We start from the raw sequence: 16,065 nt of genomic DNA on the forward strand, positions 1-16,065 counted from the left end.
AAATAAAAATTCCAATCATTGAGTGCAGTAATTTCAGCATTTTCCTTCCTGCACCATTTAGTGCAATAATTGTAATCCAATTAAAATCGCAATCTTATGAAATATTTGTAATATTTAAATTTTCACTTTAACTTATTTAATAATTTTAATTAATCATAATTAATAAAGTTTTAATTAATTTCAATTAACAAAATTTTAAAATAATTATTGCATATTGTTTAAAATAATTATTGCATATTGTTTAAAATAACTAATGCATATTGTTTAAAATAACTATTGCATATTGTTTAGAATAACTATTGTACATTGTTAGAAATACTTAAGGAATTGCGCAGTTCATAAGCCCAGTTTTCACAAAACCACACCGGAATACTTTTTGTGCCAGGTGAGCTACAAACTCTATCATATTGATGTACTATAAGAAAACAGCTTACTAAGCTAACAAAGAATAGCACATTCCAATCTAAATTGTTTACCAAATCAAGAACGCAAACGTAAGCAATAGAAACTTCTGGAAAGTTCCATGACCAAGGGTTAACAACTTTGACCCGAACAAATATAAAAAAGTAGGTGAATCAGCGTACCACGTGAGACCACATAGGATCACGTGAGAAACGTATTAGGAAAAGCCTGATCAGGTTTCAGAAAGTTGCATCTGGAAGAATATTTAAGAAAACACTGCGGGGGACTCACCACAGTGTTTTCTCGGATATTACAGGTGAGCTGTTGATACTTATTTATTTTCAAACCTAAATTATTGTTTGCTGCAAATAAATATATTCATACTTAAATTATTGTTTACTACTTTAATTTGTTTCACCTACATTCAGTGTAGAGTATTTAGGAAAGTTGTTTGACTGCGCAATATCCAAATAAATATATATTGTGTATTAATGATAATTGCTATTTTATAAGTATCATATTAGTAAAACAAATAGTACTGTCTTCTCATAAATAAATAATTTCTTTATTTTATAATTTAACAAAATAATGTTAATGCCTGAAAACTGTTAGTGAAATTGAACAATATTCTGTGTGATTTATCAATATATATTAGAAATCAATATCGTTGCATATGTACGTATATATCATAAATGATATTTATGCATGCAAATGTTTATCTTGTTTAATAAATTAACACAGTGTTTTCTCGGATATTACAGAGAATAAAATGGGCTGTTTACACTGTCGACTTCTTTGATTATTTACATCTATTATGGATTATAGAATATTAGCGCTTAACGCTAATTTGCATAAAATGAAGAATGGCAACATTTAATACTAACTGAAAATGAAATACTACAAATACAACATCCACTAAGACCGTAATGGACAGAACAATTAACTGTTAAGAACCAAATAATGTATCGTACGTAAATAAAGATCCCGTTACCGATTACACTAGATAGAAATAATGGAAACTTCAAGGATATTGAAATTCCAAGTAAAAATACGTACGATATCTGGTGGAGAATAGGTTCTAAAGTTTAATTCCTTTACAATAACATTTTCCACAACAAAAATCGTCAGAAATGTTTCAAGATGTCTCACTACAATTTACGTTCTCGCCTATCAGCCACTCTACCGCCACAGTTGACGCCGCCAACATCCCCACCTGACGAGTCGACAGTTCCGGAGCAACCACTTCACCCATCAACTACCATATCAAAACAAGACACCCCAAAATCATCAAGTGAGTCAAAACCTTATTTACAAACTCCCGAAGATTTTGTTGCAAGTGAAAAACGTCGTAAAAAACAATTACGTTCAGATTTTCATAAACAATTAAATTCTATCAAAACAATCAGAAGAGTAACAATACATGACAGCCCATTTCAAAGTCACCCATTACAATCCGATGCATCAGACACCGAAGAAACCCAAGAAACAACACTCCAGCCATTAACGCAGGACCCGCCGAAGGAATCGCTGCTCGAGCCATTATCCAATTTCCGGTACGACCCAGTACCACCGCCATATGGTAATTTTCAGTGCCTTCCCGACGAACGACTACAGGATCCAATTTCCAGTGTTATTTCGCAGAGACCTAACTTTTTCTTAAATACCCCATCACCTAGTGTTAATAGTGCTAATTTTCCATCGCAAAGTGCTAATAGTGACAATATTAACTTACGTAGGCAGACGCCTTCCGCACCTGGCCACCCTCCAGCAGACGGGGAACGACCGGCGAGAAACTCCCATACCGCACAGACTTCAGACCCAAGAGGTACAATGTTTAAGCCAAACATAATTAAGTTAGCATGCTTTACAGGCAGAGACTATGATAGTTTACCAGCGTTTCTGGCAAAATTTCAGAAATTTTGTAGCATGAATAACATTGATAGGGGTGAGTACGCTAATGTTCTTCCATTTTACCTGTCCGACAATGCAGAGAATTTTTACAATAATCTAACCGAAGATATTAAATCTAATTATCAAGAACTCACCAAAGCACTTGCTAAACGATTTCAGACTAAAGAATTAGATTATCATCTAATTACTATTAAACAAAGAGAAAATGAATCATGTGATGATTATATCTCGAGAGCATTAAAAATTTCTACTGATGTACAAGGCTTAGAAGAAAAAGTTCTCGTAAGCTTGCTTGTCAATGGATTAAGAGACAGTATTAAGAAAGATGTTATTTTAAGACAGCCAGAATCTCTGTCAGAACTGGCCAAATACTGTAAACTCTGTGACATGACCACGTCATTTTCAGTCAATGCTATTGACACAAAATTTCAAACATTATTGGAAGAGATTAAAACCTTAAAAGCGGACATCAAAATTAAGGAAATTAATGCTTTACAGTCAACCCCAATACCAAATATACCGGTAGAAAATTCTTACGCTCAACAACATATGTTTCCAAATCAAATGCCATCTGTTCCTTACAGCCGTTATCAACAATTTCAACCACGACAAAACCAAAATTATAGGATGTCAGTACCGTTAGACTATCAAAGACCGCGAATAGTCGATAGATCCGTATCTAACCCACGTTTACAAGTACACAAACAAAATGCACAAAACCAAATTTGCCCCAAATGCGGATACGATTCTTGTAGGGGGGGGTAGAAACTGTTTTGCATTCAATAAACGATGCAACAATTGCCAACAATTCAATCACTTCCAATCAATGTGTTTTCGAACTAAAAAATGATGGAAAAGACAGAGCAGTAGGTACCATTTTAACAACGCAAATTATTCAAAATTCCAAGTAAAACACGAGCAAATAAATAAAAAGGGTTTAATTAACAAAAATACGCATACAACTCAAAATAAACAAAAACAAAGTATTAAATCTAAACGTAAAATATTAGCTTTAAAGGTAGTATCCACATTTTTTCATAATTCTTTACCAGGAACAATTGCAGATGTCCCAACAAACATTCTTTTGGATTCGGGCAGTAGTATGTCTGTAATCAGCAAATCATTCTTCGCCTCCACAAACATTTCGCGAAACGAATGCCTACCATCTAATCTCCATGTCAAGACCGCCATTTCTGATAATTCGTACAATGTAGAAGGGGTCATTAACCTCCCAATGCTAATTGGCAACACGCGCTTTGAGCACCCGTTTTACATAGTACAAGGCTTAACGAATAATGCAATACTAGGAGTAGACTTCTTTTCGCAATACGAGGCAAAATTAAATTTTGAGACTAATACTCTTGAAATAAATAAAGATAACATTACATGCAAAACCAATTTTATAACAAATGAAATTCACTGTATTCAAGCTAATAAAAAGATAAGACTTAAACCTCATTCATTTCAGAAAATACCTGTTCAATTAAAAGAATGTTTTTTGAATAAAGATTTACATATTATGGATGAAACAAATATCATGGAACTTGATTTATATATTACAGACAACAAAAATAAAACTATACAATTTCCAATTTACAATAACTCGGATACAGAAAAAATGATAAATAAATATGATATTTTAGCTTCAATACATATTTTAAATGAAAACGAAATATATGACATTAATAATTTAGATAAATGTAACGAAAGGGGAAACGTTAAGACGACAACCGAAAAAGAACAAATATTACATAATAAAATAGGAAAAGAATTTGCGAATAATCAGCAACTGTTCGATCTCTTAAAGCAATATCAAGATATTTTTAGTGATTCAGAAACAGATGTCGGCGCTGTTAAAAATTTTGAATGTTCCATCGAATTGATACCGAATGCTATACCTATACGTTCAAGACCATATCCGGTAAACCCCAAAACGAGACAAATCATTGAAGATGAATTAGAGAAAATGCTAGATAAAAATATAATTTCACCATCAACTTCAATTTGGAGTAGCCCTATTGTATTAGTTAAAAAACATACACATTCAGATGATATTTCACCAGAAAACCAACAAGAAAATAAACAATTATATAGGTTATGCATTGATTACCGACTGTTAAATAAAATTTCGAAGAAAATGTATTATCAAATGCCTACAATTGTAGATGTTCAAAATATGATCGCAGAGAAAAAGCCAACTATCTTTACTAAAATAGACATAAAACAAGCATTTCTTAATCTGCCCATGGCCGAAAATTCTAAAAAGTATACTGCATTTAATTCACCAACAGGACGATGTTTTCAATTTAACGTACTTCCTTATGGGTTATGTAATAGTCCCTTTTATTGGTCATTGTATCTTTCAAAAATATTAGGAGAATTCAATTTCAAAAACCTTCTATTTTTTCTGGATGACTGTATACTTATGAGTGACAATATTGAAACCCACATCAAAGAACTTTCTCAATTTTTACATAAACTAAAAGAAGCTGGTTTAGTAATAAATCTTAAAAAGAGTCATTTCGCACAAAAACGAATAACATTTCTAGGCACAGTATTTGAAGGAAACACTATTCAAATGGACCCTGACAAATTGAAAATAATTAACGAATTCCAAATTCCTAATAATCAAAAAGGATTAAAGAGTTTTTTAGGCATGACAAATTTCTTAAAACGGTTTATTAAAGACTACTCACACATTGTCGCCCCGTTAAATAGATTACTTAAGAAAGATACCATATTCAAATGGACCGAGGAACATGACAAAAGTTTTAATTATTTAAAACGGGCATTAATGGCAAAACCAATTTTACGATTACCAGATTTTAATCAAGAATTCACTATTTATACAGATGCTAGTACCTCCGCAGTAGGATTCATTTTATGTCAGGAAGATTCTCCAAACCGTCATCATGTTATTTTATATGGGGGTCGTGCTTTAAAAGATAACGAAAAACGTTACAGTAGTTGTGAACTGGAATTATTAGCAATCATTTACGCTTTGAAAGAATGTAGAGTCTATATATCAAATATACATGTCAAAATTATAACAGACAATAAAGCTTTAACATTTTTGCATACAGCAAAACACTCAAATGACAGACTATATAGATGGGCTTTAGAACTAGAAAATTATGATCATGAAATCATTTATAAAACTGGCAAGACAAATCCGAGCGATTACCTTAGTAGAATTAACTATTCTAAATCAGACACCCACGTTAAATCCAAGGAAAACATACATACACTTTCCAATAATAACGCACCTTTAACACCTCTACAAACCTTGGCACCAATACAAGTAACGCAAAATAATCATTGCTCCCAGGTTAACATTCTCACAAGAAAAATGCGAAAACAAACAATCAACACAACACCCACCAATCATCAACCAATTATCTCTGCTGACAATCAACTTAGCACCATTCCACCTGACAACAGTGTTATCTCAGATAATGATCACATACCTGGTTCACAACTCCAGACAGTCAATGACCGCAAACAACACGCGCACTTAACAACTAATCAACTAGACATTATAAACTTACAAGCTACATCAAAAGACTTCGGCGACATTTATGCATTTTTAAAGAACGGTCATTTACCTGATGATAAAGACTCAGCAAAACGAATTCCATATATAAGCACCCAATACGAAATAGTTGACAATGTTCTGTTTCATTTTTACGAACCAAGATCTAAGAAACATCAAACTGAAAAAACTTTAATTAAACAATTAGCTTTACCTGAGTCATTAAGAAGTGAAATACTTTACAGTTTTCATGATTTAAATGGTCACTGTGGTGTTGATAGAATGTTTGCAACCCTCAAAACTTTCTATTACTTTCCAAAAATGTATCAAGCAGTTAAAGATTATGTTCAATCTTGTAAAAACTGTCAAATATTTAAAAGAGATCACAATTATAAACCATATCCATTACAAGAACCTTTTATTGCAAGCGCACCATTTGACATGTTACACATCGACATTGCTACGGTAGCAAAACAGAGCAAAGAATATAAATATGTTTTAAGCGTTATATGCGCATTTTCAAAATTCGCACTATTTATACCATTAAAAACGCAAAACACTATTGAAATCGCAGAACAACTTTATCATAAAGTATTTGCAATATTTGGACCGCCCAAACGTATCACATCTGACCGAGGACAAAACTTCTTAAGTGGTATAATGGATGTTCTTTATAAATTCTTTCAAATAAAGAGGCATCGAACTTCATCTTATCACCCAATGAGTAACGGAATGGTAGAACGGGTACACTCTACATTACTCTCAATACTACGTACATCGTTAAAAGACGAAAGCGATTGGCCTGATAAGCTTTCCAGTGTCCAATTAGCCTATAATTCAACAGTATGTCCGAAAACGACACAATACTCTCCGTACTACATTCTTTTCGGCCGACATATGAATAAACCCATCACTTCCGAATTATTTCCACCAATTAATACCAACCCTTCAATAAACACTTATGTTGAGGAATTGAAACAAAGATTTAAACTTATATGGAATATCACACAAGAAAACATAAATAATTCTCGTGATGTTATGCGTAAGTTTTACAATCGCAAAACTGCAATACGTCCATTTAAATTAGGAGATCTTGTTTTTATTAAACAAGAAAAAGTACCTTTAAATAAATCCAGAAAATTGTTTCGAAAATTTTCAGAGCAACCCTATTACATAACCAAAATATTACAAAATGGCACATATATTTTGAGAGAACGATATTCAAACAAAGAATTAAAAGTTCCGGTTAATATCAACAGATTAAGAAGATACCATGATGAAAAGGATTTACGTGATTTATCTCAAACATTCAAATTCCATGAAAAAGAAACTAATGATAACACAGAAAATCAAAACAATCCGCAAACCGTTACCGACAATACACAGCCAAATATAACGGCAACTGACAAACAAAATACAATAAATCAAAATGATATTCCAACAAAAAATTCAAACAAAAAATGGTACAAAGCTGACAAAATTTTAAAAACCAGAATTAAAGATAATCAAAGACAATATTTGATAAAATGGACAAACAAAAAGTATAAGAACAGTTGGGCAAATGACGAAGACACATCAGAAGCACTTATTAAACAATTTTATATAAACAAATCTCTAAAGAAAAATCACAAAAGAAAACGGTAAAATGATAAACAAATTAACTGTTATTTTTTTTCTTTTAGGCAAGATGTTGGTCACACGATTCATTATACTTTTCCTGTCACTTGTGGGAGCACACAGCGAACAATTGCTGATGAACCATGGCGTTAAGTTCTCAGATCCAAAAACAATAAACTTCGTGAATAATGAATGGACGCATACTTTTCGATTTGATATGCCGGACTATCAATTCAATAGTGACATCGGTAGAAATTATTCATTGTGTAGAGACACTTATTTCTACGAAAAAGGATGTACCATTAGCGTCGAATTCAACACTCTAAGGATTTTAATGGAACATGATATACAATCTTTGTTACACAAATTTCGTAGCATGATTCCTACAATCTCAGATAAACGGAAGACACGTGAGTCACAACCCTTACTTCCCTTTATAGGACAATTAGGTTCAACTCTTTTTGGCATTGCAACAACGTCACAACTTAATCGATTACGCGATCATGCAAATAAATTGGCACAAAGAGTTAATCTCTTAACAAACACATTTACGCACGAATTCGGCGAAATGGCATCATTTGCAACTAATGTTCACGAGCATATGAAATTATTCGATGAATTCGTTGCGAATGCTTCAGCAGTCAGGCATAAAATTGTGGACGAAATGGAATCTATGTCAAATAAACATACAACTGCTGAAAAATTAATACTAGATGTAAATGATAAAATGATCAAAATAAGGTCACAGTTTGATAGGCTAGCCATAGGAATTGAATCACTGGGCAATCGTAAATTGTCGATTCATATAATAAACCCCGAACTAATGTCCCAAACGTTAACAGAAATAGCTTCGTCGTTAAAAATCAACTATCCGACTCATAAATTGGTCAGCACTGAATTGGCATTCTACTACAATCATGCTGAATTTATTTATGGACGCAACAATAACTCAATATACATAATGGTATTGTTTCCACTGACAAACAGTTTGGATAACGAAATTTATGAATTAAATTTCTTTCCAATTCCTCTTGACAATGATATAAAAAACAAAGATGCTAATGAATTCACATCAAAACCTAGGTATTTAATTTATAATGGGAAAAACCTATTATTCACTTTTCTTGATGAATCATTCTTGAGAGACTGTTTGACAGCAGGTTCAACAATTTTATGTAAACATAATGTTATATTTGAAATCGATTTCAATACGAATTGTTTCGTAGAACTCTTGAAACACGGGGACAATGCAAAAACGAAAGATATATGTGAATATAAGATAGTAAGAAACGTCTTGAAACCAGAGCTGAGAATTTTAAATAGTTCTAAGGTACTTGCATACATGCAATCAAATTTAAAATTGGAATGTGTAAATCGTTCTAAAACAATAGATGATTGTAAGTACTGCATTATCGATGTACCATGTGCATGTAAACTAGTCTCAAAAAGTCAACGTATTGATGAGCAATTCACAAAATGTTTGACAAACGATACTACTGTCGACCAAATATATCCAATTAACTTACCGTTACTCCAACAATTTTTTAATAATACGGTTTTGGATAAATTGATGAAAAACATTTCGTACAATGATCCAATCAATGTATTATTACCGGTATTTAAAACCTTCGATCAAAACACACAGGATATATTAACTCGGTCGCACAAATTAGAAATTGACATGCAAACCTTTGTGAAAAGAGCAAAGAAAAACCAAATTGTGTACCATAGCCTAACAGAAGCAATGCTTAACGGTGAAATCTCAATTGAATCAGGTTTATCCACTTTTGATATAATTTTAATCATAGGTATATTACTCACAATCGGAAACACGCTCATGTTGATATTTCTTTCACGAAAAATTCGCATTCTATTAACTGCAATTACACTAATAAAACCAACAGCGGCACAACATCTTAAATACGACAATCCCACCACGCTATCACCACTTCAGGAATTTACCAACAGTCTTAATGAGTCTCTGAAATATGAACATTTTCTTGTCTTTCTGGCCATGATTCACGTTCTCTTGCTAATAACAATCCTTCGCAAATTGCAAATATTCAAACGACAACGTGGCACTCTTTTGATTTTACATGTATCAAATGGTTTAAATTGTATTGATATCAACATCGTCAGTTCGGTTTCTTGTCGATCAGAATGGATCATTGACTTACCTGTCACCCTGAACATAAACAGCATACGCTTTGGATTGTTTCCAAAACTGCTCATTAACACTACGGAAATTTCGTTTCGGAACGCTACAGGGGATATAATAATGGAAATACCATCTGCTCTGTCAATTGGCATTTATCAGTACATCAAACTCCGACAAATGCTCAACACAAACTATCACACTGAACTATTCTTGGTCCATAACGGAATTAAGGAACGTACATAAGCGAACTTCAACTGCAAAAAAAAAAAAAAAAAAAAAAAAAAAAAAAAAAAAAAAAAATGGAATAGCATTAGTGGAATAGCATTAGTTATCACTTTGTCATCATCATATTTGAATATGTTACAACTTTGATGTCAAATTTTGCATGGATTTCAACTCTGACGTCAATTATTCAATGTTATATTTCATTTTTTTTTCCATTTAACCATTATAAATACTTTGAAGATTATTGAAATGATTTAATTTAATCTTCATTATTAAATACTACATTTTACATGTTTTCTCATATTAGATGTCAATCGTTACATACTTTAATTTTATTCATTACATACATACTTCAAATTTTTTTTATACTTTCGCTGTTCTCATTTCAGGCGCACACGACAATACATCATTCATATAAATATAGTGTGTATTTCATAATTGTATTCTTAAATTTGTATTTTCATTGATACTCTATTGTATATATAATATCATTTTATCGTTACATTTTTGGTTCCCTATTGTCAATTTTACATTTCATTAATTTCATAAAATGGATATTGTTATTAACATTTCATTTTTTATATTGTTCTCTAATTATTTCAAGTTATTATTTAAATACAATGGCAACTCTTCTAGTAATTTATACATTTCCCTCCCTTTAGATCACCATCAACTGCATCACATAAAATACTTTTTAAATACTTTTCCCAAATTAAGAAAAATCCATAGACGCACTAAAAAGTTACTATTTACCCACATGTTAAATAATCCTAACATTTCATTTTCAAGCTTAATTTTTTGCTATAGACTACTTCGACATAAATATACTCTATCTTCAAATGCTCGACCATCTACTTTATGAAATCCACCCCCTAAATTTTCAAATCTGCCAAACAATTATTTTAAGGTTCGGTTCAAAATCCCAAATATCCATAATAGCCCACAAAAGATTTCTTCAATCAAAATTTCTACCTCCCTCCTTATCCAATTTTTCCATTACAGACATCTTAAATGCAGATCTTAAACAAATCAATAACTTAATGACTCAACATTTTCGCCTTTACAAACAATCCCTTAAATGCCAATCGATCCCTATCGATTTTGACAACACATATTGTCGAGTTTGTCATGCTTCGCTGAAACATTGTCGTCCAAAATTCAAAAAACTTACAAACAATCCCTTAAATGCCAATCGATCCCTATCGATTTTGACAACACATATTGTCGAGTTTGTCATGCTTCGCTGAAACACTGTCGTCCAAAATTCAAAAAACTTGATCCTCTTGTTCATTTATTCTTAAGTCGAACCCCTTATTGCCATACACCCCATCATATCTTCTGCTCCTATGACACTATACAAAACGGATTCAAAATTTGTAAATTATGTCTTCATACTGTAAAATGTTTCAACTGGAAACTAATAAAACAGTATATGTTGGAACCCAAATGAACATACTAAACATAAAAATGTATAACTAAATGTGACTATTAAAGTCACCTATGCTAAACATTAACTTACAAACTTTTCAATTGTATAAATAATACTTGATAATTCTTTTGTTTTCCAACAAATACTAACATGTATATAGACTGCTTTGTCATTATTGTGCATTTCAATTACGTTGTACTTGATCTTTGTCTTATTGATGTTTCAAATAATGATCTAAGTATTAATTCTCTAATATAGTTTATTTGAAACCCTGTTTATATTTGTTGTTTTGTTATAGACACTTCAGGCGGAGTGTATATTTAAAGTTGTTGTATTTTCATTTACGATTAATGCCTAGTGTGTTTACGAATTCTTTTCCTATTATCTATATATTACATCTATTTCGATTGTTGTTAAATATGGTAGATTCATGTATGCATGCTTTAATATTTTACAGTTAAATGTTCTGGGATTGTTTAAACAGCAGTTAAATTTAAACAGCCCATATATTAGAATAGGAATTCTAATTAAAAAGAAGGAGGGGAAGATGTAATCCAATTAAAATCGCAATCTTATGAAATATTTGTAATATTTAAATTTTCACTTTAACTTATTTAATAATTTTAATTAATCATAATTAATAAAGTTTTAATTAATTTCAATTAACAAAATTTTAAAATAATTATTGCATATTGTTTAAAATAATTATTGCATATTGTTTAAAATAACTAATGCATATTGTTTAAAATAACTATTGCATATTGTTTAGAATAACTATTGTACATTGTTAGAAATACTTAAGGAATTGCGCAGTTCATAAGCCCAGTTTTCACAAAACCACACCGGAATACTTTTTGTGCCAGGTGAGCTACAAACTCTATCATATTGATGTACTATAAGAAAACAGCTTACTAAGCTAACAAAGAATAGCACATTCCAATCTAAATTGTTTACCAAATCAAGAACGCAAACGTAAGCAATAGAAACTTCTGGAAAGTTCCATGACCAAGGGTTAACAACTTTGACCCGAACAAATATAAAAAAGTAGGTGAATCAGCGTACCACGTGAGACCACATAGGATCACGTGAGAAACGTATTAGGAAAAGCCTGATCAGGTTTCAGAAAGTTGCATCTGGAAGAATATTTAAGAAAACACTGCGGGGGACTCACCACAGTGTTTTCTCGGATATTACAGGTGAGCTGTTGATACTTATTTATTTTCAAACCTAAATTATTGTTTGCTGCAAATAAATATATTCATACTTAAATTATTGTTTACTACTTTAATTTGTTTCACCTACATTCAGTGTAGAGTATTTAGGAAAGTTGTTTGACTGCGCAATATCCAAATAAATATATATTGTGTATTAATGATAATTGCTATTTTATAAGTATCATATTAGTAAAACAAATAGTACTGTCTTCTCATAAATAAATAATTTCTTTATTTTATAATTTAACAAAATAATGTTAATGCCTGAAAACTGTTAGTGAAATTGAACAATATTCTGTGTGATTTATCAATATATATTAGAAATCAATATCGTTGCATATGTACGTATATATCATAAATGATATTTATGCATGCAAATGTTTATCTTGTTTAATAAATTAACACAGTGTTTTCTCGGATATTACAGAGAATAAAATGGGCTGTTTACACTGTCGACTTCTTTGATTATTTATATCTATTATGGATTATAGAATATTAGCGCTTAACGCTAATTTGCATAAAATGAAGAATGGCAACATTTAATACTAACTGAAAATGAAATACTACAAATACAACATCCACTAAGACCGTAATGGACAGAACAATTAACTGTTAAGAACCAAATAATGTATCGTACGTAAATAAAGATCCCGTTACCGATTACACTAGATAGAAATAATGGAAACTTCAAGGATATTGAAATTCCAAGTAAAAATACGTACGATATAATCATGTAAGGATGTTACGATATTCTTAATGCAGTCATCAAAATCAACAGGAATAGGCAGTCTGTACTTAGGGACCTCTGCGTAGCAAATTTCTATGGTTTTTATTTTGAATGAAATTAAGGTCCCCAGTAATAACATGTCCAACTGGACCATATATATATTTAGAACTAGTACAGTCACATAATGTAGGACAATTTCTTATTACATTTATATCTGTGGAAATAGAATTATAATTAAAAACGATACTTCTTACAGGTTTACTATATTTGTAGCAAATAAGTGGTGATTCAGTATTGCGGAAATAAGGGGGAATCAACCAATGTACATTTTTATCATTGAATATTTTAGAAATTTTAATCAAGACCTTTGTTACAAACTCAATTTTGATACGATTTCGAGTTTTGTTAAGTGCATGTTCAATAAAAGGTTTAAGATAGAAGTCAGTGAAAGATTCAATAATACAAGCACATTCATATAGAGGGTCAGACTGAAGTAAAATAAGTTTACATTCCTTATCAATATGCGCCAACGAAGAAACAGAAAGAGAGCAAAGTGCACTTAGCAATTTATGTTTACCCCCATTTTGTTATAATGTGTAGCAATCATTTAAAGAAAGCAGACGTTTAAATTTACGCCTTAAGTTACCATTTTTCCTAATGCCATGTGAACGTTTATTTCTTAGACGTTTACTAAACAGAGAAAATGAATTAATCGATTTATTTTTAGAAATTGTTCCGACATTTAGAATATTATCATTTAATCCAAGTGGGTAAGTGGGTAAGCTGATTGCAAACGTTTAATCCATTCAAATTCTGACATACACCTTGCTTTTAATTGGCACTGATTTGAAGTACTATTATTAAAAATAAGTTGCTCCACAGGTTGAATTGAAATCTTTGTTACGCTATGACCCGTTTTATTAAAGTGCTGGTAAATGAAGTTATAAAATTTATTGTTATTTTTAATTTAAAAAAAATGTTCTCTAAAACGTGTTTTAAGTGATCTACCCGTCTGCCCAACGTATTGCGCACCACAACAGGGTACATTTCAAGTAATAACATAAACCACATGCATAGAATTTCATGAGACATCGGATTTAATATTAACTGAAAATTTGCGGTTATTAACCGATGAAAGAATAAAAGAGGACATATTTAAAAACTTGCAACATAAACACTTCCTGGAGTTGCACTTATTTATTGTAGGATACCGATTACACGGAGCTTAATTACGCTGCGAACTAGAACTCAGCCGCATTGTACCTGCAATGAAAGATGTTCGAAGTAAACTTAATTTGACTGTAGGTTTAGAAAAAAGTAATTGTCTATAATTTAACGGCAAATGAATACTACGTGTAATCGGAATTCTCAATGGTGAGAGAACAACTTTCGGGTTTTTTGTAATAAATCTGTCCATAGGTTATTTATTTGGCGAAACCACCAATCTTATAATCACATTGATACACATTGCCAAGTCAACATACATAAAAGAGTAAGAGGCAGCTTGTCAGATAATGGTCTGTGAAAATTCAGTATAACCTGCAGAACTCTAAATTGATGAACATACACGTTTACTTTATAAGTACAAAGAATGTATAAGAATCTAAGTATAAGAAAGGTCTTAAACAAGGTTTCTTAAAAAATAATAATGACACAATACCGCCACCAGCCTCTGAAGGCTGAAAATATAAGCCTTTAATATTGAATTTGAAAATACCAAACACAAACAGTATTTTGAGGGTTATTTTGATGCCATATTGATTTTCATGATAATGATGGTATAATCACCGATCAATTTATTTTGAGAAACCCGCTTAATAAACGTGTGATTTTCAACATCTTCGAGTATTACAAGTTCAACATTAGCGGGTGTGGTAAATAAGTCGTCATTTTTTGCCATCAATAAGTGCACGTCAACAAAGATTTTAATGAGTTAAACATAACTCATTTATCAAGCGACACAACGATTTAGGATAAACTTACAGTAATTATCATCGTAAGCTTTTATTCAGAAAAGATACAATAATTCATCCTTCAAATGTTTTGCTGGATCCAAGTCATGTGTTGTCAAATGCTATGTAAACAAAGGGTAACTACTCTAACGTTTTTGGGTTAAATTCTACTTATTTGCTGTTTGAACATCCATTCAATTTTATAATTATAATATTGTTGAAGTCAGAGGTTTCTTCATCCTTTTTACATACCTGCGTGACGGGATCAATATGAGATCGTCGGCAAGTGGGTGACCGATCAAAACCAACAAACGCTCTGCACCGCCCCTACTTACTAACTTAGACGATATCTCGAAACAATTTTCTCATCTTTTGTGTTTTCGAGAACAATTCTCTCCCTAAAAAGCCTTGGCATTGGTATTATTCGTCTCCTGTCATCGTCGATGAGAAAAACGACCGCCATTACGTTTATGTACGGGTGCCCTTACCCAGTCGTATATTTATGTATGAAATTTATGTAATTTTAATTTACGATTTTCTTTATGAAACGCGAATTCATTGAAACATCGTAATTTATGTAAATTGTAATTTACAACTAGTCGTAAATCGTTGATGAAACGGCTCCCTGGGTTGTAGAAAGTGTTCTAGATTTGGAATACCTATATATCCGGTTTAGGTCGGTTTTTAGTAGGATAAATGTAAAATGTATTAACTGTAACCTCACTTGTAAGTAATTTTATCTGGTTTGCGCTTTATATAATATTGATTTTTTTTTAATTCATCTTACTTTATTTACTATTTAACAGTTAAGTAACAATTATCCGTTAAATCAACATAACGCTGCCAGTGTCATAGCCAGCAATTGTTCAACATTTTTTAAAAAGCCTCTTCAAAGCGT

The 16,065-nt window shown here is 31.6% G+C and overlaps 1 protein-coding gene across 1 annotated transcript; it reads left to right on the forward strand.

Annotated features, from left to right (window-relative positions):
* The first annotated feature begins 1,542 nt into the window (after nt 1-1,542).
* LOC127852819 (uncharacterized) lies at nt 1,543-9,240 on the forward strand. The gene is made up of 3 exons (XM_052386809.1): nt 1,543-1,693; nt 2,139-2,227; nt 7,528-9,240. Exons 1-3 carry the CDS (start codon nt 1,543-1,545, stop codon nt 7,597-7,599), a joined length of 312 nt encoding a protein of 103 aa, XP_052242769.1. The 3' UTR covers nt 7,600-9,240.
* Nucleotides 9,241-16,065: the final 6,825 nt, after the last annotated feature.

Source organism: Dreissena polymorpha, chromosome 12 (assembly GCF_020536995.1).
Source record: "Dreissena polymorpha isolate Duluth1 chromosome 12, UMN_Dpol_1.0, whole genome shotgun sequence".
NCBI classification, from domain to species: domain Eukaryota; kingdom Metazoa; phylum Mollusca; class Bivalvia; order Myida; family Dreissenidae; genus Dreissena; species Dreissena polymorpha.

What these genes read in the sequence shown, in the direction of transcription:
- LOC127852819 (XM_052386809.1), top strand. Translation starts at nt 1,543, where the DNA reads ATGTCTCACTACAATTTACGTTCTCGCCTATCAGCCACTCTACCGCCA. An exon ending in AGACACCCCAAAATCATCAA is followed by an intron (nt 1,694 to 2,138) that starts GTGAGTCAAAAC and finishes TAACTTACGTAG; the next exon opens with GCAGACGCCTTCCGCACCTG. An exon ending in ACAGACTTCAGACCCAAGAG is followed by an intron (nt 2,228 to 7,527) that starts GTACAATGTTTA and finishes TTTTTCTTTTAG; the next exon opens with GCAAGATGTTGGTCACACGA.